Genomic DNA, 27796 nt, shown 5'->3' on the forward strand with positions numbered 1-27796 from the left:
CAATCTAGTTTTAGAACTATATTATCTCCTATTAATTATTTAACTTTACTTATTTGAATACCTAGGTCTGTCATGCTCCTAACATGGACAGCAGAATTGAAGCATTCGTTTCAACAGCTGACCGAACAATGTGCCACTGAAATACAGCGTCCTTTCAGACAGATCTCCACTTGTTTATTCGTGTTATTGCAAAGAGTCAGTCTTCATCCAAGTTTTTATTACTGCAGTTTTTTATTATTGCTGAGATTTGAAATGAAGAGCTGTGGACACTTGCTAATAGAAAACTGTTGTTTTTTATACTGTTGCTGTTCTGAATCATATTTCCTGTGCAAGGGTTGAAATATTATGGAAATGTTGACTAAGAGCATTTGTTTTAAAATATATTATGCTGCATTCTTAGCCATGGATTTAAAAATAAATTGTCCACCAAGGAAAAAATGTCGGGCATGTTCCAGTTTCACAACAGAAAGTGGGGGGTGTGGTCAGATACTCTGTGTGGGCTGAAAAGGGAAAGTGCAGAGGGGCTGGTAAAAGGCATTTAATGGAAAGCCAAAGGAGTCCAGCTGCACGTCTTGCATAAGGGAAAAACTTAAAAGACTCTCGCAATATTTCTGAAAGTGGTGCAACTCTCTCTGTATAATTGGAAAAGGAGAGTTCATAGATAAAGGTGGCAAGAACTCTGTCACCAAATTCATTCTACTTTTAATTTTTATTTTTCATGTTGCTATTTTGAGACTTGGTTATTTTGTGTACTGAGGTCATGATACAGAGAATGGAGTTAGTCTATGAGTAGAATGCCATAATCTGGTATGTTCTGTGTCAAGTCTAATATATGAAGAAACTCTTCTGCGAGTGTTGCAAAAGGTGCTTTAGTACTAAATGCTTCCAGCTTTTGGACGTCATCCTTCAGCCTCTGGTTTTAATCCTAGACCTTCATAGTTTGTATGATTTCAGTGGGCATGAACGCACAGACCTCTCTGGCCTCTGCAGCATTCACTTGAATATCAGTGATAAGGGATTTTGGTAACAAATGATACGGGTATGGGTCAGTGGTACAGGTGAGCTACTGGACTGGTTAATGGCTCTAAATGTAGTTTTTTCTGAATTTCCTTGCGCATCATCCTGCATCTAAATCCTGTTTTCAAGTGACATGACTTTCTAGGAAAGCCAATGGTACTTGAATAAAGAAGTTCCTAATTAACTTTTGAAAGCGGCACTTGTGTTTCTAAGAGTTTCAATGACACAGCTGAACCAATATTTAAATAAATACATGTAGGTAAGGCATGAAATGTTTTTTGAAACAATAAGAACAGTACAATAAACAATCATGAAAGGATGGCTGAGAGAAAAAAGACATCTACCACATGAAGAGCACATGGTATAGCTGATTTTGATAGCATTGGACATTGTTCCTGGCAGGGCTGTTATTTCTTTCTGTCTGCAATATGTTGTGTTTGTGGGGGGTTCCCAACAGAAATCCAGTGGCAGCAGATAGGATGTGTGTAAAGTTCCTACCGAAATGAAATGAGCTTTGAGTAGCGTTTTAGACTTTCTGCACACCTGAGCAAAACACTGTGAGATGATGCAAGAACACGTGAGGCACCTTTAGGAAGTCAGTCATGCTGGGCTGGGCTGCGGGTGCTGGTGGCTGCATCCTGGGGGACAGGCGCCCCGCTTCACACCCCTGCCTTGCTGGGCACCGAGTCAGCTGAACTGGCCAGCGCAGGGGCTTGTCGAGGAAAAAGCTTTGATGGAAACCTCACTCGCAGTGATCCAAGGTAAAAAAAAGCAGATTGAAGGCATCTAGTCATCAAATAGGGTCAAGTCTCTGGTCTGCCTTACCCCAGGCCAGTGCTCTGACCAAGGAGCTCTGAGGGGGTCTCCTTGTTCCTCCTGGCTTGCAAGCCTGTCAGGGCTTCCTTGAAAAAGTGTCGTTGAAATTCATGTGCTTAGATGAAACACGTTGATACAGCTGAAAAGGCTGCCAGCAGAAAACCCCCTCCTTGTTCTTCTAGGGAGACAGTGAATAGGAGGCTACCGAGAGATATTTATTAGAATTAGTCTTATAAACCTGTCATAGCATAATTTATGCTTTCCTGTCTGTGCAGGCTATGGCTTTCCTGCTGTAAGGATTGTGAGAAAACATAGGGCAGTCCCAGACTGGAAGAAAAACAGAGTGGCTGTGAAATCCTGTTCTCATACAAATGCTGAGAAAGATTACTTGAAAAATGTGTAGGAAGAAGAGTAACAGTGACCATTACAAATAAGAAAAAAGGTCTGAGTCTTAAGAGGACATAAACTTTGCCACATATTAAGGAAGCTTAAAAAAGGAACCCTGAAAAAACATATGGAAATACTGTGGTGGGATTTTTAAACAGTGAAGCTTGCAGTGTTGTCTGCATGGCCATCACCATGTTCCCTTCCCACTGACAGATCTGTGAGATTGTACAGGTGAATAAAGTGCTTCAAAATCTTCTTCAGTGGTTCTGTTTCTTTTTTTCCTTCCTTTTTCTTTTTTTTTTCCTTTTGGTCATGTAAATCCATGAGGTTCAGACACTTGTTTTTGTCTAATGCTTGGGGGGTTCTGTCCTTTTTCAGCTTTCCCTTGAGTTTACAGCTAAGGTCAAGCCAGTTTGCTTAATCATTAGCCTTTTAAAGTTTATTAAGATCTGTTCTCCATTCTTCACTTGAGTTCATGCCGCTGTGCTGGCCATGTGGTCAACTTGTATAAAGTCTGCCATGCTGTAGTGCAGCTAATAGAGCGTTGCTTCTCATCACGTCAGCTGATGCTCAGAGTTTGCTGATGGCTGAGGTTGGATGTTTTTTCTTCCATCTGCTGGAATCCTGGGGATGTTACAATGCAATATTGTTCCTGGCACGGAGTGGTGAATGTGATCCTTACTGTGGGAAAATTCCTCTGACGGCCGTGCTGGTTCGGAGGAGGTTGTTGTTGATGCTCCCTCCAGTCACAGGATGTGGCTCAGGCAGCTGTGACCGCACAGAGAGGGCAGATGATGCTCCCTGCCATATTGCTCTGTTAGCCTTCTCCCGTCCTCTGCCATTCTTCTCCTGTTGCTCACACCTGTCTGTCCTGACTGTCTGTCTTTCCTCTACAGTGTGTTTTGATTGCCAGGTCTCTGGCTTTTCAGCAGAGCCTGGTCCTTGAAGTGCAGCTCTGCATTGTAGTCTTACAAACATTTTGAATTCCTGTAGCAGTGAAAGCCTTGGCTGACCTGGAAACTGATGCCAGTCTGATATGTGGATTGCTGCCACGCAGCAATCCAGCAACATTTAGCTTGGGGTCTTCACTATTTTCTGGAAAGGGCTCTGTGTTGCACTGCTGTGATGACACTAGTTAGTCTCTTGCATAGTGGTTTCATTAGCCTGTTATTTCTGAGACAAGGCTTTTGCTGTCTGTTGAGTCCTGTGAAGGTGAGTTTCGGTAAGAACAACTTGCAGGCAGGCTTTTTAGCTCCCTGTCAAAGCAAAATCAGGGATATGGAAAAACTGGGATAGCCAAGTCCATTGCAAGGCAGTGGAGGTGGGCTCTGAGGCGTGCAAGGAGGCTCATGATGTGAGCAGTTTTTTTGGGGGGCAGAGTGAGTGATGGTGGTTGGTGAGGAATCTCTGGACCCTGGCAGGGTGGGTGCTTGTCCCCCATTCCTCGAGTGGTCACTAGTTCCTTGTCTCAGTCAGAAGGTGGTTGTGTCTGAACTAAAAATGAGGGAGGAATGGGAGCACAAGGAGGAAGACTTCTATGAGGCTTCGATCATGTCTGTGTAAAGGGCAAGTGCGTACCACATGGGAGAGCTAATACTTATTACTGCAGAAGCACATGTTAGTACTTTGTAGAGAGCACAGACTTGAAATTTGACAACCCAGCTCCTTCTGGCAGGGTCTGAAGCTTTTAAATAGAAACTGTACTGGAGCTGTTGGGAAGCTGTTACCCAGGCTGGGGGTCTAGAGGTAGGGGAGGCACTAGGAGGCTCACTGCATTCTGCAGTCAACATTTTCCCATCAGTTGTGCAGGCTGTAGGAAGAGGTCTTGAGAGCTGTGGGGTGAAAGTGGAAAGAGAAATGGTTTCTCTTTCAGAGTAGGAGGAATTAGCTGAGACTCTGAAAGGGCAAAAGCCCTCCTAAGGTCCTGCTGACGGCTTGAAGACAGCGAACTCTATGCATTAATTAAATAAATAAATAAATAAATAATTGGAAGGGCAGAACAGTTAGAGTGAGTGATAGATGCCTGGTGAGCTCTCGCTCTGCAGCAGGAATTCAGAGACTGCACTGGATCCACCTTCGTGGGAATGTGCTTCATTTCCCTGAACTACCTTGTGCCTTTAGACCAGCTCTTGTCATTTGAGATGCAGTACTCCGTTCCCGTTTAGGCAGCACCTTTAAATCTAGAGAACCTTATGTTTCTTTTCAAACTTTATTCAGAAATGACTTCAACCAGCACTGAAATGAAAAAGGATGTTATTATATCTCCTGTAAGACCTGTACTCTTCTTAAAAGAATAGCTTATACACACAGTCTGTTGGTATCTAAAGGCTATATTATCCAAAGGCTGAGTTCTGCCTGTTTGGGGAGCAGTATGTTAGATCTGCTGGTCTGGTATGTAGAGGTACAAAGGTGACCAAAGGCTGTATTTTTAATGAACTTGATCATGACAACACTTACTGCAGGAATAGCATCCCAGGCAATGGGAACGCTCTGATGCCACAGGTCAGCAAAGATGGCAGAGGCGGCCGTGAGTCAGTGGTGGCTGTGCTCTGCTGAGCAGCTTTCCACGGGTGGGCAGCAGGTCTCACCGTGTGCTCTTCCCCACATTCTGCTCAGCCAGGTCCGTTCCCAGACCTGGTTCCCCACATGCCGCTCAGGAGAGTGAGCACAAAAAGGTGGGTGTAAGGAGCACCGGCTCACGCAGGCTCAGCGAGCACATGGCTGCTGGAAGCAGGGTAGCAGTGCCGGGGCACAACTGCATGCAATAAAACAGCTCTAGCAGAGCCTCTAAAGGCATGGTTTTGTGAACTTTTGGTGCTGAGAAATACGGAAATCCATAGCTGGCTGCTGCAGAAGAGAAGAAATTATGCCACAGTATTGCCAGAAGTATGGTTTTATGTGATTGTGAAAGGAAATTAAACAACTGAGTTTTCAGTATTCACCCTGAGCTAAAATGATTCTTCTTAAAAGGATGAAAAGTTTTGTTTGTTGCCAACAGTATAGTAATTCATCTGTCAATTGGAAGAAAATACCAAAGACTTGGTTAAGAAGATCCTATTTTTCTCTGACGTTAGTGATGCCTCAAAGCAAGGAAATTCAGAAAGGCTCTTTCCATTGTTTCACAGCAAAGGGAAATAAGTAATTTGGTTGTCTGATTATTTTCAAGAAACAATAAAAAGTAATGTAACTTTTAAAGAAATATAAACTGTTACTTATTTCTGAACTGCTATCTACCCATTTACTGTGCAGTACCCCAAAGTATATTATGGAAAAGTCCTTGATTTGGGAAATCAAAGGTTCTAATGATCTTCCTTTATCTGCAGAAGCTTCAGAACTGCCTGACACAATCTGTTCCATTGGGCTTGATGACATCAAAATGTTTTGTTGTGTCATCAAAGCATGTTTGTGTTTTTTCGTTAGACTGCAGTGAAAGTTACTTCTGTACTGTTAGGTCTGCAAACGAGTCCTGTTAGTATTGCAATTTCTAATTTTTTAAAAGATGCTAAAAGGGGGAAAGCAAAGACACACTTCCTGTGGCTTACCACTAGTATTTATTAATGTATTAAAATCTATTTATTATACAGTCTAAAACCTAACTCAGGCTAATCATTAGCATTATTGGGATCTTAATTTGGCAGAAGCTGTGGATTCTTTGTCAAAAGTTTTCACTGTAAAATGTTCCTCACAGAGATCGATGTTTATGCTTCAGTAGCTCTGCATTAGGAGAAGGCACAGTGTTGAGCTCTCGGATCCAGGCTTCCTGCTCCTTAAAACCTGCTGACTTTATTACATGTCTTTTAACTTTAAATGCAGTGATGGACAGAATACTTTTCTTGCATGAATACTCTTGGACAGATTACAGAAGCCTGAAAAATATTCAGCTGTTAAGGCTGAGTTTCAGTTTGAAGTTATTTTGAAGTCAGGTGCAAAACCCCTTGATATTCTGATCTTAGGAAAAGGAAGACAAAAAGAATCAAGTTAGATGGACATCTGCTTTAAGTGCTGTGATTTAAATAAATCGTGCACATTATTGTCTCTTTTTTTCCATCCAAGGTGCCTCTCTCTGGCTGAGATGGAAGGGTATTTTGATCAGGAGATTGTGAGGAACGGTGCTGTCTGGGCCAGAGGGGCTGCAGCCTTGCAGCTGGACCGGGTACACACGTTGGGTCCCTGGTGGAGCCCAGTAGGCAGGACAAGAGGCAACAGGCGCGTGCTGAAACACAGGAAATTTTGTCCAAACATGAGAAAACACCTCTTGACTCTGAGGGTGGTCAGACACCGGAGCAGGTTGCCCAAAGAGTTTGTGGAGTCTCCATCCTTGGAGACAGTCAAAACCCAGGTGGTTGCAACCATGAGCCAGCTGCTGCAGCTGGCCCTGCCTGAGCAGCGGTCGTGGGCTCCCTTGTAACCTGTGCTTCTGTGCGGTCATTAGGGGAGGCTTAAAGCAGAAGATATGGAGCAAGGCAGAAGAGAGGGAAGACGAAGGTTCTCCTATGGGCTTGAGAAGAGGAGGGACTTGGCTGTGCATTGGGAAGGGCTCAGTGCTCCCCAAGGGGAGGGATGAACCCTGGTGCAGCAAGAGCTCTGGGTTAGGAAGCGCGGGGCAGGTCTGGGAAGAGGAGGGCTGGGACCTGAGCTTGGCTGTGGCTGGGTAGGTGGAACAAGTAGCCACCTTGCTATTATACCCTTGTCATCTAACTTGGATTTTGGCTTGAGTAAAGACCTTCGGACATGACTGTCTTGCTCTGTTTGAACCATCCGCAGAGGGTGTTTTATCACTTCACCATGACTTTTTGCAAGGGGGCTCTCCACATAGTCCATCACCTGGTCCTGTAGGTTTTTATTTCATTTGGTTTTGTTTCATGTTTACTGCTGGTGACATAGTCATTGTCTGTTATAAACTAGTGAAGCACACTGTTTTAAATGGGCAATACTAATAACAACAGAAACCAAGAAAAATGAAAAAGACCAATTTTAAAGAAAAATAAATGCTTTAACTGCAGCTTGCTAACCAGGAAATTACCCCTCCAGAAAGCTCCTGCCCTGGAGACATCTCCTGGCTCTGTAGCTTAATGCATGTAAATCTACTGCACCTTGCAGCAGAGCTGAACTACGACTGTGGCTATTGCAAGTAAAACATTCCAGTTCCCTTTTGGCTTCCACAGTGAGCGTGCTGCATTTGTCTGTCCGCTGCCTGCGCCAGGGCAGGCCCTTGTCAAAGGACAGGTAGGGCACATTTCGACAAGTGGGTTTTTGAAATCTTCCATGTTGTTTCAGAGCAAAAGAGGAGTTATTGGCATTCCTTTAAGCGACTGGTATCTAACTAGCTGCATTTAAATTGATGTTAATTCAAGCTAGTAAATAACAATGCAAAGTCGGTGAAGGGTTAGATTGCTGATGAAATACATATTCACATGTGTGCTGCTTTCATTTGCATTGTAATGGAGGGCTGAAGTTGAACTGAGTGAACTATTTTTTTCATAGAATATATTCTGTGAAAATAATTGCTCTGGTAAGAAGCAATTATTGCATACAATGAAAGCGGTGTTCCAGAAGAGTCTTAACTCTCTCTGCACAGGCATGAGAAAAATAGTTGGCATAAGGGACATGTTGAGCCCATGGTTAAGACATAATGGGACTTTCCACTGGGGTCTTTTCCCTGGGTCCTGACACTGCATGCCAGGGGAGACTGTATGTTCATAGTTGGACACTTGATATCACATACCCTTTTCTTATTAAAGTCCTTAACCCTTTGCTTTTCCCTACCTGTAGCGTGTTGTACCAATTTCAATCAAACACACAATTAGCTACAGGGAAAGTAATGAAGCCTGGCGGTCTGTTTTTAACCAGTGTATAAAGAGGTGCAAGGGTCAAGATCAGGGGAGGTGCCATACTGGACCACGTTCGTCCAGTGCACTGTTTCCAGTGGTGTTTGGTGTGAGCTGAGGAAAGACACAATAGTCTGTCATTTTTTTCAGAATACATTTTTTTGAGAATTTTCATTTGACATGATAAAACTATTTGCACAAAATGTATTTCTCAGGCTGTTTGACAGAAGTTTAAGGGACCCACGAGCCTCTGCCCTCGGGTTCCTGCAGCAGGGCAGTGGTGGTGTGGAGCCAGCCTTAATCAAGCGGATGCAGGACGTGAGTCACTCTCTTGTGCTCTCTTGTGCTTGAGATTGTGTTTTGGCCAACCACCAAACCGTCTTCCACGAAGGATAAGTGGTGTCAAACACTACTTGCCTGTAGTGTAAACAGGGCCGGAGGCTAAAGTGGATAAATAACACTGACAACAAGTAGCGCTGAGCAGAGCCTGCAGCCATCTGAAGTTTCATGAAGCATCAGTGAGGGAAGCTCAGAGGTGATCTGCCTACCCTGCAGGCAGAGCAGGACCAAATGCACGTGCTCTTCTACTACAAGATGAAGCTCTTCAGTCTGGTTTGACAACTGATCAGGTGGTGTTAAGTAAACAAATCAGCTATGTCAGGAGGGCCACAAACCCTTCGACTTGAAGAAAGGAATGCATCTGCATGCTTAAATTTGTCAGGAGGAGGAATGTCTCTGACGGTAGGGAAGACCTGCTCTTTAGTGAACTGGTGCCTCATGATTTTATCCACTTTGCATATCTGCAAATATGATATCAGCATGATCTTCCTGCCTGGGCTGATGGAAGTCGATAAACTTTTGTGGGCTGCCTAGTGCTGGACACAAGCCCGAATCTTTAATGACACTGAAGGCAGAGGAGTGTCACAGTGCTTCCAAGTACCAAGACATCGGTGGCATTATGGAGATTTATGCAGCTGCAGGGATCAAAATGATGTCTCTCTCAGCAGAAACCTGCTTTTTGGGTGACTCGATGATGATGAAGTCTGGGACCTGTTCAGGGGAACCCATAGCAAAGGTCACAGTTCAAGGTGGGTTTGGAGTGTAGGGATCTACTTCTCCTTCCTTGAATTATGGGGCCTCTGTCTTCAGAATAACCTTCCCTTTTTCCTATGCTTCCCCTAAAACTCCCAGCCACACAGAAGGCACATTTATGCACATGTAGAATCTGCATCTGAGCTGCTCAAGCCTGGCTCTGTGTATACTCTCTGTGTAGTCAGCAGAGAGAAACAGGCACTGCTGGAGTTAGCAACTGCTGAACTGACAACAAAACTATTCGGAAAATCAGTCCTCTCTAATCATGCTGACCAGGACCTTTTCCTGGGATGAGCGTTGTGGAGATAAGGAGCCGCAACCTCCATGTCTCCATCCTGTCCTCGTGCTGCTGGAATACAGCAGCTCTGCAGGGACCACCACCCACCCCTCCAGGGGAGGGGCCAGGAAGGGGGATGCCACCAGCCTGGTCCTAGGCAGTGTGGTCTGCTCAGCAGGAGGCTCACATCCAGTGTAAAATTTCTGAGAAACTTGAATAGTGTTAATGTCTGATCATTTAATTGCCACTAAGTTGCCGATACCGCTCATCATGCCCATCTGGCGTCATGGTTCTACCATGGTGTTCATACGTTGACCATCACCAGGTAGAAGGCATCAGCCATAGTTACTGAGGCTCCTTTGTGTTCTGGCAACGTGGTGGCTTGCTGTGAGAGGAACACTGTAAACTGGTAAGTGCCGTGAGCTCCTAGTAAAGGTCTGCTGTACATCCTAAGATGGGAGCCCACATGGAGTTGGACTTGGGAGTCTCTGCAGTGTTCCTTTGTGACTGATGCCTGGTGGAAAGGATGTTGGTGCTGTTGACTCTGCCATGAGAAAGGCAAATGCCATCACCCTTTCCAACCTTATTTTCCTCTAACTGTATAGGTAAGCCTTCTGTTATCATGACTAAATGTCAAACGTTTTCTCTAGTACTTCGTTTAGGAGAGCATTTCCAAGGTGTCTGTCAAGTTTAAGAGCCTACTTCTCCTAAAAGCTCCCAGAGCTGAAGTGCTTTGGTGGGGTGTTTCCTCTGCACCGTGCGTTTGTTCCTCAGGCTGGCCCTTATCCACACGTCTGTTTTATTTGATCTCGAGAGCAGAGCCTTGCATTTCCAGGAGGAATTTCACTTTTCTGCTGTTGAGTATTCAGCAAATGAAACTGCTGTGTCCAGGCTTGCTGCCTAGAACCTGCACTCTGAGCCTCATTGATGGATGTCTGTGCTTGCAGCAGCCTAACACTGATCATGCTGCAGGTTCAGGAGGGTCTCTTGCTTGGATCGTTTTATTGACTCTTAGAAGGCCTTTTTTCTCAAGAAAAGCTATGATAATCAAGTTATCCAGCCATTTACTAATTTTTGTGGTTAATCTTTTTTTATTCTAAGGGAGGAATTTTATATCTCCAGTCTGCAGGACTAGCATTGCATGGAATCCTGGAAGAAAGTGCTGGGACTCCACCAAAATGCTGCATCTTGACCACCAAAATGCTGCATCTTGGGAAAACAGTGATCCTTAAATGACCACAGTTTTTTCCGGTGGAACTAGTGAAACAGTTTCCAGTGGACTTGGTTTCCCCACTGACTGCGCAATTGTGTTATATATATGGCTGCAATGTCAGCGCATCCACTGTTATGCACGGGAGAGTCCACCTAGGAAAACAAACAAAAAAAGTCTCATTTTAAGTTTTTTCCTCAGTTTAGGTTGGTTATGTTATGGATTCTTTTATGTCTGCTAGGGGGTCAGCTCAACAACTCACTCAGTCGTCCCGCAGGGACCTTCCCAAGTTATCTGTTCCCTATCTGATTCCTAGCTCTCACATGGCATGGGGGATAATTTTGTTTCTCCTGTCCCTTGGCTAGGTTGGGTTGAAATGGCTGGCAGGTTCCAGAGCTGCTAAGCAGGGCCAGACAGAGCACGTTCACATGAACAGCTGAATTCTTTGGACACCTTCTTACCTTATTTCGTGGGTATTCCCTCGTAGACTTAGAAGTCCTTCTTGATTTTTCCCATATGTACGATGAAATCATTGCTATTTATGATGTCAGATTTAATGTTCTTACTGTGTTTACTCAGGGAAGTAATTTAAATTTGATCTCCTAATCATGAAGTTTTGGCATTAGATCAAAGAGTATTAATGCAGATTGTAATGCGATGTCGGCAACGTGGACTACTCTTCTAAGTCTGCCCAACTTATTTTTTATGCATATAATTTGGATATTTGTGTTTTTTCTGGGTCACACATGTTCCCTCTGATGCCGGTCTGCATGCGGTTTATTTTGACTCGGCCTTAATCCTAATTTGTGGTCCGTCAGAGCTGCATAAAAAATGATGACAATTTGTTTATAATCTGTTTTTTAATTTGTTATCCACCTCTGTTCACACTGACATTTGAGGCTTTTGTGTGCACCTTATGTGCAGTCCTGTGGCATAGATCCTTTGAAATTACCCTGATATTAGCATACAAACCCTCCCGGTATTTCCCTCCATGTAGAAAATACACACTTTTTTCCTTCTAATATTTTATTATTTTAAAAAGGCATTTAAATAGCAGCTTATTTAAATACTTAATTTAACCATAGTGCTGATTTGGTTGCTCCATTTATTTCTAAGTTCTTAGATCATATCAAAAGGGACTTGGAAGGTAAAGTTTAACTGATGTAATAAAAATTCTTACCTATCTTTGAGGAGGATTGAGGTTATCCTTTACTTGCTGTCTAGAGACTTGAAGGTGTGGGACCCTTTCCATTGCCCCAGGGGGAGACAGGTGAGACCTCCCTTGTTGTGGTGAGCTGCTTAGGGCAGTAGGGCAGGAGAACCTCACAGGTGGGATGGATTCGTTCCCCGTTCCCTGTGGAACAGGGTTTCTCCTGTGGAAAAGGAGGTTAAGCTCAAAATGAAATGTTTCTCTAGTGGCAAGAGAGAGTAAAGATTTCTGGTTTAGTGGATCAGCATAAGGCACATGTACAAACCTGCCTTTGTTGGTAGCTCAGATTTCCTGCTTGCACTGGTTTCCTTGAGAGAAATTACTCTAAAGCAGAAATGTACATCTGTATAAAAATTTAACATTTTGTTATCCAGCTTCTTTATTAAAACGCAAACTGTGCTTCAGGGTTTAGACACACATTTCCTTACAAAACAAAGTAAAATATATACATTATTTTTCTGCAGTGATAAACTAAGGAATAAAAACTATCTGTTCCAAGAGCACATCCCTTTCTCTGGAAAATGTGACCATATAGGAGAGAGCTTTGAATAGCATATGTATTTGCTGCTTTAAATATTTCATGCTAGCTTCTGGAGAAGTGTATGGAAGTTACATTGTAAATTAATCTAAAACACTTGAACAATGTCTTGTGCACATTGTAAGCGAATCACAGCAATGCCAGCACTTGCAGGAGATTTCATTTTTGCATTCTCTGTACAGTAATTTACATTAGTTTCACTGCTGTGTAAGAGAGTGAAACTTTCTCATAGGAAGAGATTAAATTTGTTGACCTTTCTTGCAGAATAAACCAACAGCAGAACTCAGGGGAGGGAACAGAAATTTCTAAGTCTGCTAGCCAGTTAGCAAACGAAAAGGTTATGGTCTTAGAAAAGCAGCAGATCAGAAACAGATTTTAACACTTTAAGTCATTTTATGAAGTGTTTTAAGTAGACTTGAAAGAATTTCAGGGAAAGTCTTTCAGTGGCCTGTCAGGAGTCACCTTCCACACAAGGCGAAAGCGCTGACCTGGCAAGCCTAACACTAATGAAATAGATTATTACGAAATCCTTCCACAGATACCGCATGGGTTGTTTAGGCTTCTGGACTGCCTACGTGCGTCACTGTAATGAGAACTTGGCGGAGCGCCTGGGCTCCGTGACACCTTCAAGGATGTCATTGGAAAGCCCTGAGGTTTTGCATCTTCCTTGGAAACAGTGCTGTGGGAAATTCAGATCTGCTCATCAGAGCTAAACTTATTCTTCAGCCATTGCATGTGCGCTTGGGTTTGTGTTCCAGAGATTTGTGTGTGAAGATGCTGAGAGACTTACCGGTACATAACAGACTTGTTTCTTTTGTGAACTTGCCTTGGTTGCTGGAAAGCCAAGCCAGAACACTTGCTTTGCTCCGCACACTACAACTTCTTGTCAAGCTGTTTTGACTAAAGGAGGTGTGACCAGCCTCAAATAGTCAAAGTAACTGGTTCAGTTCTGGGAACAGCAAAACTATGGTCCTTGTCAGACGATCTGTGGCACTGTCATTAGAGCACTGTGATCAAAAACAATGCGGATGTGTCTTCCTGGCGCTGAGCATCCGTTGCTCAGATATTGATGATGATATTGGTGCTGCAGATATTCATGATGATTGAACAACCAGGCCCTTAATTCAGGTGCTTAAGCTCAGAGGACATCTGGTTAGTCACGGCCTAAGGGTTGATTGGAGTCACTGCGCGCCAGTGCGCTGTCTGCCAGTGGAGACAACAAGAGTTGCCTGCTGGGGAGCGTGTTGTGAGACGTCTCACCCGAGGGTACGGCCTCTTCCATGGCTTTGTTCCAGAGGTGAAATGCAGGTAAACGCTCCCAAAAGCCTGGTGGGCCTAAGTATTCTCGTGGTGTGTGCAAAGCACAGAGACCATGCAATGTGTGGGGTGGAAAGCAGGGAAACAGTTGAAGAGTGTTTTGCACCAAGAGAGGTAACCGGGAGAGGAGCTCTGTGTGCCTTGCGGGTGCCACCCACGAGGAGGGTAAGGACAAGGAGGTCAGGCTCTGTACAGCCTCTTGATCTCTCTCCTTCCGCGCAGCACCTTTGAGGGGCCGTATGGATGTTTGTGGGCCCGCACGTTGTATGAGCTAGGGACTGTGTTCCTCATCCCCAGGAGCAGAGGGACTGGTGTGGCTCTGGCCCATACGTTGCTTTCCAGTCTCCTCGTAGGGCAAGTGCTGGCCCCAGCCAACACCGGCTCGGTTCCCTAATGATTTAAGCACGTTGAGATCCTTGGGTGGCAGGGCCTGCCAGCCTTCAGGGTAACTCATTTTCCAGCCTGTGGCTCATGGTGGCATTGTGTGTTCGGCAAACAGCACAAACACCCTTAGCACAGGAGCATTTGGGAATGGTTAACTCATCAAAGTGCAGAAATGGGGTGTGTGTATGTGTGTGTGTTTCCTTAAGCGCTTCACTTAATGGACTTGTATCTGTCTTTGTTCTCCTCACTCATCAGCAGTGCTTTGCAGTCCTTGCCATCCTGGGGACTGCATGTACTTGTTCAGTGAGACTTAGCAAAAATATTATTGGGTTTCCCCCCTACAGACATACATACATCCTATGGATGGCCCCCAGTGTCTGGTAGCTTCCAACCATCAGCTTACTGCTTGGCTGCTCTCAACAGCACAAGACTGGCAAATTCTTTTGTCTGCGGGAGGAAGATAAGGAGCCAGCTTAGGGCTTTGTTTCTATATTTGAAAATTTTAAATTACTGAGCATCAGAAAAAAATAACCTCAATGTGCTGAAAAATGCACTCGCAGAGGCTAAGAAACACTAGATCTAGATGGCTTAGAAGAATAAAGAAGAAATAAGGAAAATATTTATTTGGTTGGTAGGATGCCTTTTTATCACTGAAATTGGTGTGGTTTGGGTTTTTCTTTTTTATTTAGATGTGTGACTTATTCATTATGGTTAGAGCATTGCATTGCTGCAGTGTATTCTGACAATAGATTGAAGTTGGCTAGCACTTGGATGTGAAAATTAAGTCTGAAGTGTAGATTGGCCCAGGATTTTAATTTTTCTTTGAAGGGAAAATAACAAAGAGCGTTAGTAATAGAAATTCATGGTTATTCTTTATTGAAAACGCCATAAGTGTTTGTAGGACGTTTGGCCCCAAAATGTATTCTGTTTGCACAGAAACACTTTACATCTCGTGCAACTGGGAAAAGGAGTGTGAATCCAAGGCAGATATTTTCCTGCTAGCGTTACAGCCCTAGGTTGGGGCTTTATCATCACAGAGGGAAATATAGGTCTGGTTCTTTGTCCTCTGCTTTTTGTGACAAAGGATTTCCCATTTGAATTGCTCTGCTCCGTTCAAGCCCCCTCTGAGCCTCTGGGTTAGCAGCCGTCAGTCTTTGCAGTGTCCTGACGTCATCCAGTGTATGCATAAGCTCTGCTATTGTTTTACTGAGAGCAGGGGCTGTGGATTGCAGTATCTGGTGGCTGCTACCTATTTCTGCCTGCCGGTATCACGGAAAGGACACTGGCCTGCCCGTATCTCTTGGATTTAAAACAGAAGCTCCTGCTTTTTGCTTCCTGAAGAAGGACCTTTGCTGCAGTTGCAAGGAAAAGCTGTCTGCGGTGCGGAGCAGAGGAGGAGAGAGGAGGAGAAAGGAGAGAGGAGAATCTGGCAGCTTGGGTAGCCTGGACTGCATTGTCTGGCTTCATGACCCCTGCTGTGTAGCAGTCTCATCCCTACTCTCCTGCACTCCCTCTGTCTTCCACTCTTCTTTTCTTCTTTCCTTTTAAAAAGAGCAGCATCTGGGGCCAGCCATGTTTGGCACTGAATCTTCATGTAAGTAGATGCATCCCACTTACATCCTTTTTCTGTTGAGAATAGGACTTGTTTTATCCTCGCTGTAGCCACCACACTTGCATTCCCATTGCTGTAGGTCACTGGCTAAAAGCTGCGGTCCTTGCCTGTTTACGAAGGGGCGAAATATGCTGAAAGGGGAAACATCTACCTCCGAACTGTGGGTGCATCCTTGATGCCGGCAGCGAGGCAGTGTAGGGCTGTCAGTGCTGCTGAATTCAGGCCGCTGAAAGATGGGGAGAAAAAGGCAGATTTGCTTAAATATTTTAGCTGGTAAGATTGCATCTGTCAGTGATGTGGAGCTGCAAATGCTCTAATGACTGCGCAGCTGGGATGGTATGTTTGGGGTCTGGGAATGCTGCAGTATTAGATGGGTGAGAGCTGGGGGAGATGGTTTAATCAGCAGGGAAAGAATATCTGTATTTGCTTCATTTTTGTTTCTGGGAAAAAGGAGGCTTGCGTGGGATCCCTCCTGTAACTAGAATCTAAAATACAATTAGGTGGATTTCTAAATATGAGGTGAAAAATGCAGAATAACAGAATCATTTATTTCTTTCGTCCTAATCTTTGTGCTGGAAAATCTTAACTGAGGCAGTCTGCTGTATAATAGCAGTGCAGACACATGTCGTTGAAAGCAAGCCAGTTCTGCTTCAACAGGAACAACAATTACCTACCTGGCAAATCTGGCCGCGAAGGAAGGCTGGGGGTTTATGTATAAATAATGTTGCTGGTGACAGTGCGGCTGTGTGGTTACCAGTCTGATCCAGTGATTATCAGGTGACTGAAAAATAGAAAACAGTCCATTTACACTGTACTCTGTGTGCAAATAGTGCTGCATGTTGAAAATGTGCCTCATTTGAATATGAAGTGGTGGCTTTTTTAGAGGGTTTTAACATGCAGCATGGTGTAATGTCTCCATGCCAGTAGGCTGGGGCCACTTCTGCTGCTCAGCTCTCCCTGAGAAGTGATAAGAGCATCAGGATACCTCATAATCACGTCCTCCTGGCTGTCAAACCCCCATGCTCCCAAACAGTTCATCAGTCCCGTTGCCTGGCTCTGGAAGCTCCCCCCTTCTTCTGCCACAACACCTGGTCAAGGTCAGGCTTCGTAAAAACAAAACGTGCCTTTAGATTTCTTTTGTTTGGGGGGCCATTTTTCATGCATGGGTGTAAACACATTTGCAGCTCTGGGTCAGTGGAGCATGAGCAGAGATGCCAAATGTTGTAGCTGCATCTGTTTGTAGCCTGCCAGACCTGTAAGCCCCCCCCCCCCCCCCCCACCTGGGTGTCTATGGGGTCTGCAGAACGCTTATCAAGGTGCTTTGAGATAGTCAGTGGCGTAACTGCCCTCTTGCAGAAAGTGTGTACTGCATACTCGGCAAGTCAAATTGTCCAGCCTTGTTGGGTTTTGTGGTCCTCTTGTTTTAGGAGGTGCATTAGTAAATGGCTTGCTTGTCACATCGGGCTTTGGGCAAAAGTCACGGGGTTTGACCGCCAGCAGCTGTGGCTGCTTTTGTTTCCATGGTTCCCACAATTTAGGAGCTTCTGTAACAGCCACTACCTGTTTCCCAGAAGGGTCTACCAGTATTATTTGCCTTTAAAAAGGGGGTTAAATGCCACACGGCCAGTTGCCATTGATGTGAGCAGAGGCTCTGGCCGGTGCCTGCCTGCACTCCCCGGTCTGACAAAGATGAAGGCAGCGTGGTGGCCTCACCACCTTTGTTCAGATGTCCTCCCTGCACCTTTGCCCAGGCCTGGACCTCCTCCCCCAGGGGCCACTGGGAACACCTGGGTTCCTCTCCAGATGGGGCTGGCTGTCCCGTTGCCTGCTGCGGCCAGGGGCTGGCAGGCGGGCAGGGCGCGGGGTTGCTGGTGATGCCCCTCACGCCTGCCTGCACAGGGCAGCCCTTGCGTAACCAGCCCTGCCTGACCCGCTGCTGGGGGAATGGCGGGGTTGCTTGCAAAGAAAGCAAGCTGTAACAAAATCAATTTAACCAAAATGCAGTCGCAGCTAGGGGTTTTTTGTCCTTCCCTCTCCTCCTGTCTTCTGCGTATTTCCAAGCTGTTGGGTGACAACAGTGCGACCAATTATTAATATTTCTGTTTATCTAAAACACAAAATAATTCAAGTGAAAAATGAATGAGATACAGTATCATCTGGTCCTTGAAAGTGCAACATAAGCCACTTCTGCTGCTGTCCAAAAGGCATGAAATGAGGCGATTATATTTTTTTTAATCCTGCTGTTTACAGTTAGTACGTAGGCTTTTATTTCTCTTTTCTCTGATTAAAAAAAACAAGAAAAATGCTCAGAAGCAAATCCTGGTTTAGAACCTTTATTTTATCACTCAGTGTCAAAATGTTTTAAATGTCAAATCAACTGTCAGTCAGCAGTCCTGTTTGGTTTTTTTTTTGCTTTTAACAGCAGTCAGAAGGGCGATAAAAGATAGGCTGAGGGCCATTGTAGAAGCACAGGCATCTGCTTATCGCCTCCTGGATGCAGGGAAAGACAAACAGCAGGCAAGGACAGCTTGTAAAGGGGGGTAAGGCAGCAGGCCATGCACAAACAGCTGCGAACACTATGGCGCGTGATGAGCGAGGAAAGAGTACACAGAGCAAAAACCCATGAAGTGTCCGTGGGAAGGGTTGTGCTGTGGCAGGGTAGTTGCCGTACAGTCATGCCCAGTATTTTCCATCAGTCACGTGTCTTCTTTATAATCGCCATGGGAAATGTATGCACCAGAGACCCTTCATCTTTGGTGCTTTTGTGTCGATCCACTTGCAGCTGCGTCACCAGGCTGGTGGCAGGGGGCTGTATGCATGGGAGGGGGGTGACTCTGTCCCGCGCCACTTCTCCTGCTGACCTGACAGATTTATCTGCTCGCCATAATTGTTTCGTATTCTGTGGGGGGTAAATAAAACTTGGTTTGATAAAGCATTGAGTTGAGAATGACTTTTTTTGAAGGTGGTGTTGCGTGGGGAAGCGGTGGCGCTCTGAACAAGCGACAGGCTGGTCCCCGTGAGAAGGATACCAGTTCAGAGAGAAGCAATAACCCCAAGCCTAGGGGCTGCAACCACCAAACATCCCTTCTCTAACTCATAGTACTGGCAGTTGCAGGCCTACAGGAGAGACGACACAGGCACAAATGAAAGCGAAATGTGAGAGCAGCCACAGTCAGTGGGGCTCACCAGTGCCAAGGGAGGTCATGGTGACGTGGCTTCACCAAATCTGTCTGTCTAATGGGGAGAAATGGTACAGGGTGCCGTTCAGAGCCTGTAAAGCAAGCAAAGAGGTGCTCAGAGAGCCATTTCATGCATGTCTGAGAGTGTGCACCACATGTGCTTCACATACCCCTGCCAGAGTAAGTCAGTACGAAGCTGCAAGCACACACACGCGTGTACGCCGCTCACCCCAGCACTGTTGAAAGGACCCAGATCCGTGCTGTGAAAGTCTGACATGATGTTTTCAGTACTGCTGTGCTTGTTCATGCTAGGGTATTTTAACCTAGCAGCAATGCTAAACTGCGAGAGATACATGGGAGGTTGTCTGGGAGGTGCTCTTCCAGCCTGTGCTGTTCAGGGAGATGCTTATGGTGGCCCCAGTCAGCAGCTGCACTCTGGAAAGAGCAGAAACTTTGGACTGAAGGAGAGCTGACCAAAGGGCAGGAGAAGCGCAAAATCAGGGGGAAGTGCAGGTTTCGTCCACCGCGAAGCTAATGCTGAAAGGCTGCTCTCCACAGGGAGCTGGGGAATGCTGTGGAGAAGGAGAAAACTTGTCCACCTAAGTGTGCCAGGGAGAGCTGCTGTGCTTGTCCCAGGCTCACTGTACTGTCTTCTGCTTTGTCTGTTCAGAAAGTGCTTTTGTTCCTGGGGATTTATTTCCTGAAACCCTCTTCCAGCCAGAATGTGATAAATAGGAAAGACTGCACAAAGTACTTGATTGGAAAAGTAGTTTTATAAACCCCTGTAAAACAGCAGCAGCCAACAGTGGAGAAGTGAGACATCCTAGCATCAGTTATTAAGAGCAAGGACAATCTGATGGGCACAAGTGCTGCTGTCGGGGGCTGGTGTGCCTGCCTTCTCCTTTCTGCAGCATCAGTACCCACCCCAGCCTGCAGGAGAGTTGGCTCCCCAGGCTGGGTCACAGGGTGGTTAAATGAGCAGTGGCACAAGGAGAGGTGGGGCATGACTGTTGAAACTCTAGTGGGATGGCAGCATTGGTGAGAGCGGGCTCCACTGAACTGGCAGGTGACGACATGGCTTCTTTCTTGAGCAGAAATAGCCCACTGCCATCCTGAATTTCCAGGGCTGGTAGTAACAGCAAGTACAGGTACCTGGCATCAAGTGACAGCCACAATTTCACAATGATGTTTTGCTGGTTTCTCAGGCAACTCTACGTCAAAGAGAGGTTACAGGAACATACCAGAAGCTGTAACTTTACACCCATCTATTTGGCTATTGAGGTTCTCACTGTTCCCCATAGAGTCAGGGCTGTTGAACAAATTGCAGAACCAGGTCAAGAGAGGCAAAAGAGGCAAAGCCTCCAAGAGAGGCTTGGCTACAGCAGCATCAAATGCCAGAGTAGACATAGATTATGAAAGGGATAGACTTGATGAATTCATCAGTGAAACGTCAAGATATTTGTGGGGAAAATGTCATCTCACCTCCTACTTTACAGTAGATTTTGAGGATTTACTGTGTGCCATTATTGTTATTTTTTAAACAAATGTGTTTTTAAAAAACAGAAACATGAGATAAGAGAGGGTTCTGGAGGTTCTGAGCTTCTGCAGGGGCATGAAGCTCAGTCCTCCTTCTCAGGGAGCACTAACGGCAGTTGAATTTGTTTACAGGCAGGCAGCTGTTGGGAAAGTCTCAGTGCACCTTGCCGTTTCTTCTTCCACAAAGAAAAAATGAAAGGAGACATCTCGCAGGCTAGATTTGGCTCGTGCTTTTGACAGTGTTGGACAATTTGGTTCTTGCAGCTTGCTTCACCTTTCCTATCTCGTTGGTTTAACAGTTGGAAGGATCTGATACAAAGTTACCAAATGCAGTGCTAGTCTCCAGTGTAGCTGTGTCCACACGCGAGCTTTTCGACCGCGGAAGAAATCTCAGTGTTCATGGAGTGAATGAGCTAACCTTGTTTTTCAGATTGTCGAATTGGTTGGTCCTTGCCGTAGCTAAAAGTGTGAGCTATAATTAGTGGAAGGGGTCTGTGATAGGTCAAAGGTGACAAAAGATCTTTCAGATGGAAGACAAAAATCATAGAATAAGTTAGGTTGACGAGACCAGCACCTCCCTCAAAGCAGGACTGATCTCCAAGTTAGGGCCGGTGAAAGATACCATCTCAAAGCATCTGCCTATTTATGAAATGGTATGAGATCAAAACAAGCTTCATCTTTGACCAGTTTGATTTACAGGACCAGAGATTGGGATAAATCTTTATGCCCGAGGACGACTGAAAGAACGTCCCTTTGGGCCGTTTGACCCAGATAGGGAGTGCAGTACATGCAGTGAGGACTGCGTCGGATTGTTTGAACTGGGGTAGAAGCAGTAGAGTTTCATATAATTTGGGGGCAATTAATGTGTATGCCTGGTAAAAAAAACTTATTCATGGAACAATCTAAGTCCTCTCCTTTCATCATAGCTAGAACACCCTGCTTGATCCTTGAAGCTCCAGGAAAAGGTCTGTAAAATGCTACGAGAAGAGCATGTGGGATTCAGGGAGTTACCAGGTTTCAAGATAAATGGATATCTTTCCTTTTTGGTGAAAATACTGATGTAACGTCACTGTTTAGACCCTTTCATATGAAGGTCAGTGTCTATAATGAAGAGATTACAGAATCTTAGAAATGCTATTATGTTTCCAATTTTAAAGAATAGGATGCTGAGGCTCTGTGTTAGGAAAGTAAGCTGTACAGCTACAGAGAAAACCACTTGCTACCCACAATCCAGTGTAGCTCAGTGGAAGACTGGCTAGCTTTGCTGTGTTTGATCAAGGTGAAGCTTATGCTGAAAGATCAACTTGAGATGCTCAGAAACCGGGAGTGGGAGTGCAAGTGAACCCATATTCTGCCTAGACCAAGGAATGTGCCATTGCTTCCCAGCATTAGATGGGAAATATTTTTAGGTGTTCCTCTTTTGAGAAATCCAGTGGTTGGGAAGATCTTTCCTTGGTGCAGTGAAACGAAGGATGCTGAGGTGACTGACCCTCAAAGCATGCTAGATAGCATTTCCAGCCTAAAGCAGGAGCCTGTGGTGAAAGCGGTACAAAGTTGGTGAGCTTTTCAGAGAAAGTATATTGCTTTAGTGGGGACTTTCCACATTTGTATAGCCCTTACAATAGCTTTTGTAAAAGTTTGAGCAGGGAAGGATGAGAGAATGAATGAGCTCTTGAAGAATGTGCCTTGTGCTCAAAAGCTTCTTTAGCCTAAGAAGCCGTGAGGAGGTTTCCTAAGATGCCAGTGGCAAGCTTATCCATCCCCCTTGGCCTCTCATGTTTAACGTGCCACGTACGAGCCCAGTGATTCTGCAGTCTACAGTGATTATATGGTTTCATACCATGTCATCACTCCAGCAAATGCCGACTTATTTGACTGCTAGAAACAGCTTGGAAAGCTGTTGCACATTTGGGTTCCCTGCTGTACTTGTCCGAGTGTAGAAGTACCCATTAAAATGTGCATCGAGGAGTTTTAAGAGGATATGGTCTTTATATTGATAAGATGTTGTTGTACAAGTGCAGCAAAAGGAAAATGTACTCAATTACATATTTTAGAAGTTCCTGGATGGGGGTAGAAAAAGGAGATCGGATATTCATTTAGTGCGTTTGCTGCATTTTTTAAGAGTAGTAAGCGATTGTATGATAAGGACACCCTAGAAAGCAAATTCTGAGGGGAAGGACATATATTACAGCTCCATGGAGTTCAGAAGATGGCAGCTGACTTCACTTGTAAGATCTCTGCTACAAGAAAAGGAAGAACTGCTGTAAGAAGATAGCATCCCAAGCAGAACCTGAACTGCATAAATCACTGGCTTGCTGATACTTAATGTGTCACACTGACCCTGAAGTGACTGGGCGCAAGGTAAATACTGCCAGTCACAAATATGAAAATATAAATAAAAAAAAGAAAAAAAAAAAGAAAAGAAAAGCACCATAATTAGCAATACTGAAAAATCCTAAAAAGGATTAACATTCAGGAAAAGAGATTAATGTGGAAAATACTAGCACCGCTAACCTTTTTTCCTGACAGCTGCATTGGTAAGGTATCTGGGACTGTTGCAGTGGCAGTAAATTGCCACTACATTTGCATGGAGGTAATAACCAGTCACTCAATCCATCCATCTGCTGATAAAATACTCTCAGGCTTTGATTTAGATTATCAAAGAGAATACAGTAGATCAGAAATGTCAAATTAGCTGGTAAAGAAACATACCAAGATGTGTGTGAAGATTCCGTGCTGTGCTTTGTCATCCATGAGGACATGAGCCTGAACAGTCCAACTAAAAACCCTTGGAAGTTTTATAGGCGGTGAGTAGAGGCAGAGATCTGCTAGAGGGTTAAATAAGCCAGGGAAAGTGTTCCTGTAATTCAGCAAGGTCTAGCTGCCTGGCTATTCTCTGTGTCCTCTGCTGCTTGTGTGGTCCACAGTGATAAATCCAGATAAGCTGTGGTTACTATGCACAGAGAGAAGAGGGTGATAATCAGGCTGCCTGTGCAGATGGATGGAGAAAAGCTCCAAATGGTGGAGATGAGCAGCCAGATAAAAAGCAGCAAGATCTGAGATGTAAGCATCACATTCAAGAGTGGAAGTTCCTCCAAGAAACCACCCAAGTGTGAGAGGCGTAAAGCATGAACAGGAGGATATGGTGTCCCAAATCAGTCACAGGACAGAAGAGATGCTCTGTGGCACTGCAAGGGGGAGCAGATTCCTTTACAGCTGCTGACCTGCTAGCGATGTCTTTCTGAGGCTTCAGCAGGAGTGTTATGGTAGCACAAGGAGATGGCAGTGAAAGGAAGGATTTCTCAAGTGTGGTAAGACATACTGCATCATCTTTAGTACCATTTACAGTTGCCATGCTATAGTGGGACTACAGGGTGTTGCCCCAGCCCATAGGGACACAACAGCTATGATGACCAAGAGATTAAGTTGCCTACCCAGGATAAAGCACTGGTAGTCTGTCACAACAGAGAGAGGTCCCACAAAGAACAGGTAATCAAAGGCCTTTACACAGGACCTTTTCTAGAGTTATCTTCGTAGATACAAATATTTTCACAGCTGGGGTTCTCACTATGCTAGGATACACCTCCATGCCATGGAAGGTGGCACTGCTGTGGGCACTGCGTGTCACAGCCTGCAGCATCCATCTGGATGCAGAGAGACATTAGCTTGCTCGCTCTGGGGCATTGCGTGTATGCTAATGACTTAGAGTCCCTACCGATCTTGGCTGCGTGTCAGAGAGGGATGAAGCTGTAGATTTAAAATCAGTGCCCTGTACTGCAGGAGTTCAGTGAACTACGTGCCTGGCATTTAGTTAGGCTATGACGTGTTTGTGTGTCTATAGTGACATTCAGTTATTTTTTCCATAAAATATAGATAAATACACAGAATTATGAAAAAAGACGAGAAGAAAAGGCTCATGTATGGACTTCCCAAATTTAATAGTATCCCCTTAAACACAAGGGGCTTCCCTGGGGGAACAAAGCGATGTGACTCTGATCTGGAACATCAGTGCAGCCACCGTCACTGTAGAGCGAGTCTGGCAGTAAACACATGGCGTCTGCATTTTCAGTTATTCTCCGCTAGTTCACTGATTTGTATGTACTCCAAATCTGTTTTGGTTTGCACCAAGAAGAAAGAGGTGTCTCTATGTCATTGAACAGTCTAACTATGGATGAAGGACTTAAAAAAAGCTCCCAGTTTGTATTTAGGTATGTAGTATGTGAGTAAATTTATTTATTTTTTTTTTACTTTGACAGCTGTTGTGAGTTAAAAGCAGAACTGCCTTGTTTTCGCTGGGATTGTAAAACAGACTCAGTTGTTTCCTAGTGAAGGAAAAGCCTGGAGCTCTCTCCCCGTATAGCCTATAATTGGTGATGTGAAGATGTGGTCTTACTGCTTCTTGCCAGGGAGTTCAGCTCCATGGCAGGCAGTAACTCCTGTTGTTCCTGTGTGTGGGGAGCCCAAAAGCTTACATATATCTGGAAATTGGACTAGCCATTCATCTCCAGAAGCGTTGTATAGTGACAGATGAGGGTGGAGGTCTATTGTGGGCACCACGGGCAAGCCCGCATCGCAGCTGACTCATGTGCTGCCTTATGGACAGGTAAGGGAGGATTATGCTGCCAAATTGGCTTGCAGAAACTGGAATGTCAACTCTGAAAATCAGTTGCTCTAGGTTACTGATTGCTTTGTTGTTGGTTTGGGTTGCTTTAATTGGCTACAACGTGGCTGTTAGTCCCATTTTTATTTCAGAAGTTCAATCTAGAAATACCTTTCAAAGGGAAAGATGTGCAACTATTAAATCCTAAACTTGAATCATATTTGTAGGGCTGTGCTTCTTTCTAGCATCCAAACTCACAGAATTGGTCTGATTAAATAATTTTGAAGAAAAAAAATGAGGACTGACAGGCAAATAACAGCAAAAGTTATCAGTGGATATAGTCAGAATAAAATCTAATCAAAATAATCTTGTGAACAGCAGTCTGAGACATTAAACTACAGAATGATTGGTGAACAAGATAGTTGTGATGGGCCAATAAATTATTTGGTAAATTTTTATAAATCACCTTGTTTTCTAACATTTCATTTGTTTTCATTCTTTGCAAGAAGAATGGTGTGCTAGTTATGAGCAAAAGTAGAGGTAACTTCCTTTTTTCTTTCTAAAGTTGTTTTTTTTCAGGACCTTACACATGAGCCCAAGGCAAAACACAGCCTTCACGGACTAAAGTTTTATCTGGTCGCTTCTGTGCAAGTGACTTCACACCAGCTACAGCAGGATGCTGATGTCCAAAAATAAGTCAACAACGGCGCTTTTCCTACAGTACAAGTCACTGCAGTCGAGTTTGAGTGTTGGCAGTTGGCACTGGTCACCTTTTCTTTGGGAACAGCATGCTGAGGTGGTTTGAGCCGTGCTAAATAGGTGTTGAAAACCTTTGTGCTGTGTTCTTAAGAGCTTAGGCTGATTGATGAGATCGGTCTTTTCTGTGATTACTGTTTTCAGAACTAGTACATGATCTCTTACAAGGTTTGTATGTGTCCTTACATAGGTTTAAATAAAAGTGTGGATTTTTTTTTTTTAACAAGGTTAATTAAGATGGTACAACCTTCAGAGGTTCTCGATGGACTTGATGGAGTTAACAAGCTGTAGGGTTTAAGGTTAATTGAAATAAACCCTCTTAGCTGAAATAAGAATATCCATGAACTGTACTGCATCAGAATGTGGGTTCAGGCAGATCAAGGTACTTCAAGGTTATATTAATGTAAAAACATCACCATGGTTTATTGTTTGGTTTTTTAAAATGTCTTTCATCACACTTCTTTTAGTTTTCAGAAACTTGAAATAATCACGTTGTTTGCTGTGCTCTCAGGTTTCTTAACAAGCATGAATGCCCTTTGATAAAGGGTTTAAAGTTCATTCAGCACATTTGCTGAAGGTGAACTACCGTTTCTAAGCGTAACAGATGAATAACTTTGTTTTCTTTCATGTTGCGGCTGTGCAGTGGGCCCTTTGGTGATGTTTCTACAAAGCTAATGATACATATTTGGAGGGTGCCAAGAAAATGGGTACTAGGTAGTGTTAATTGCCCAATCATTCTTCCCTGAGATGCTTGCTTGTGGGAAGGCCTAGAGACATGTCTATTGATCCATAGTGGCAGATCATCGAACAGTTCTGAGCGCGCAGGGTAAAAAGGGCCTTCTTAAATTTATGGGGGTGTTATCTAATAGTTCAGCACTTAAACCATCGTTCAAGGCGGCATAAAAGTTAGTCTTTCCACCAAACAGCCTACTGTTTATGTTCTGTTCTGGATCTAAATACTAAACTTAAGCTGGTTTAAAAACTTTTGAGATTCTGACAAGAACAGGAATTGAGCACAACGTACATTCTGCAAGCTGTTGCAAAATCAAGTATGGGCTAGATGTCTGATCTGTGGAGACTGAAATAGGCTGAAGAAGAGGAACAGTTGGAAACCTGAAGGAGGAGGTCAGATCATCTTCATTCTTGAGCAACAAAAAAACCTGAGGAGGTGTGATGAGCTAGAAGAGAGAAGGAAGACTGCAACATGGAATATCCTGGAATAGTAAATTCTTGAGTTGTGGGGGATTTGAAAAGTGTGAGAGCTAAAATCTCATATGCCAAATAGGCACCTGGAGTATATATGTGTAAGAGAGGGGGGAAGGTGAGAGAAGCGGTAGGAGGGGCAGATGTGAACAGGATTGATGGTGGAATGCTTAATCCTGCCCACCCTTCCGTAAAGAAGACCTGCTGCCATTCACATGAAGAAATCAAGAGACATCCTTAAGATGTAAAATGGAAGTGGTGGAAAACGCTGGAAATGCTATTGAAGCGATTCTCGTAAATGAGGCCATTCTAGACATTAAAAGCAAGACATCAGTCTTTCTTTACTCCAATATCTAGATGAGAAGGTGGGTGGTAGATAATTTGCCATACTAGATGTTATCACACAGTCCTTGACTGCTGTGGGAATGTCCATGGAGCCAGTCCTTCTGCTCCTGCTTGGGGTGGGAAAATAGGCCAGTGTCTCTAGGACTGGTGTGGTGAAGCTGCGACGACCCAGGTGATTCAGAATTGAGGGAGTTGACGCAAATCCTGCTTTATTTCCAAATCTTTTCAGAGTTTGGAGTTGGAGGCAGGCTCCTTTTTCCTTCCCTCACTTTCTGATGGCTGCTTTTGTGATTTTTCTCTCCGTCTGTCAATCCTGACTATAGGCTGTTTTACTGAAAGCACCAATTAAGTAGCCGAGCATTTGGTCTTCCTCCCAGATGGTTCCCTCTTCAATACAGGAAGCAATCTGTGCTGTAACAAAATGGGCAGGAGCCCAAGCTGTAATCTTGTCCACAGATCGGCGCAGCCTGCCGTTTGAAGCTGAATTAA

The 27796-nt window shown here is 44.5% G+C and overlaps 1 protein-coding gene across 12 annotated transcripts in view; it reads left to right on the top strand.

Annotated features, from left to right (window-relative positions):
* ST7 (suppression of tumorigenicity 7) overlaps positions 1–27796 on the top strand; it is a 151562-nt gene that overhangs the window by 23822 nt on the left and 99944 nt on the right. For 3 of the 12 annotated variants that reach the window (XM_080391009.1, XM_080391017.1, XM_080391015.1), the window contains exon 2: positions 66–9136. The exons of 7 other annotated variants lie outside the window; for them this stretch is intronic. In XM_080391009.1, the coding sequence (XP_080247135.1) occupies positions 8947–9136 (190 nt within the window). In that variant the 5' untranslated portion in view covers positions 66–8946. Of the gene's footprint in view, positions 1–65; positions 9137–9195; positions 15671–27796 lie in introns of those variants that run through there. 2 more of the 12 variants (XM_080391019.1, XM_080391010.1) reach the window with 2 other exon arrangements.

Source organism: Falco punctatus (genome assembly GCF_963210335.1).
Source record: "Falco punctatus genome assembly, chromosome: 6".
NCBI classification, from domain to species: Eukaryota; Metazoa; Chordata; class Aves; order Falconiformes; family Falconidae; genus Falco; species Falco punctatus.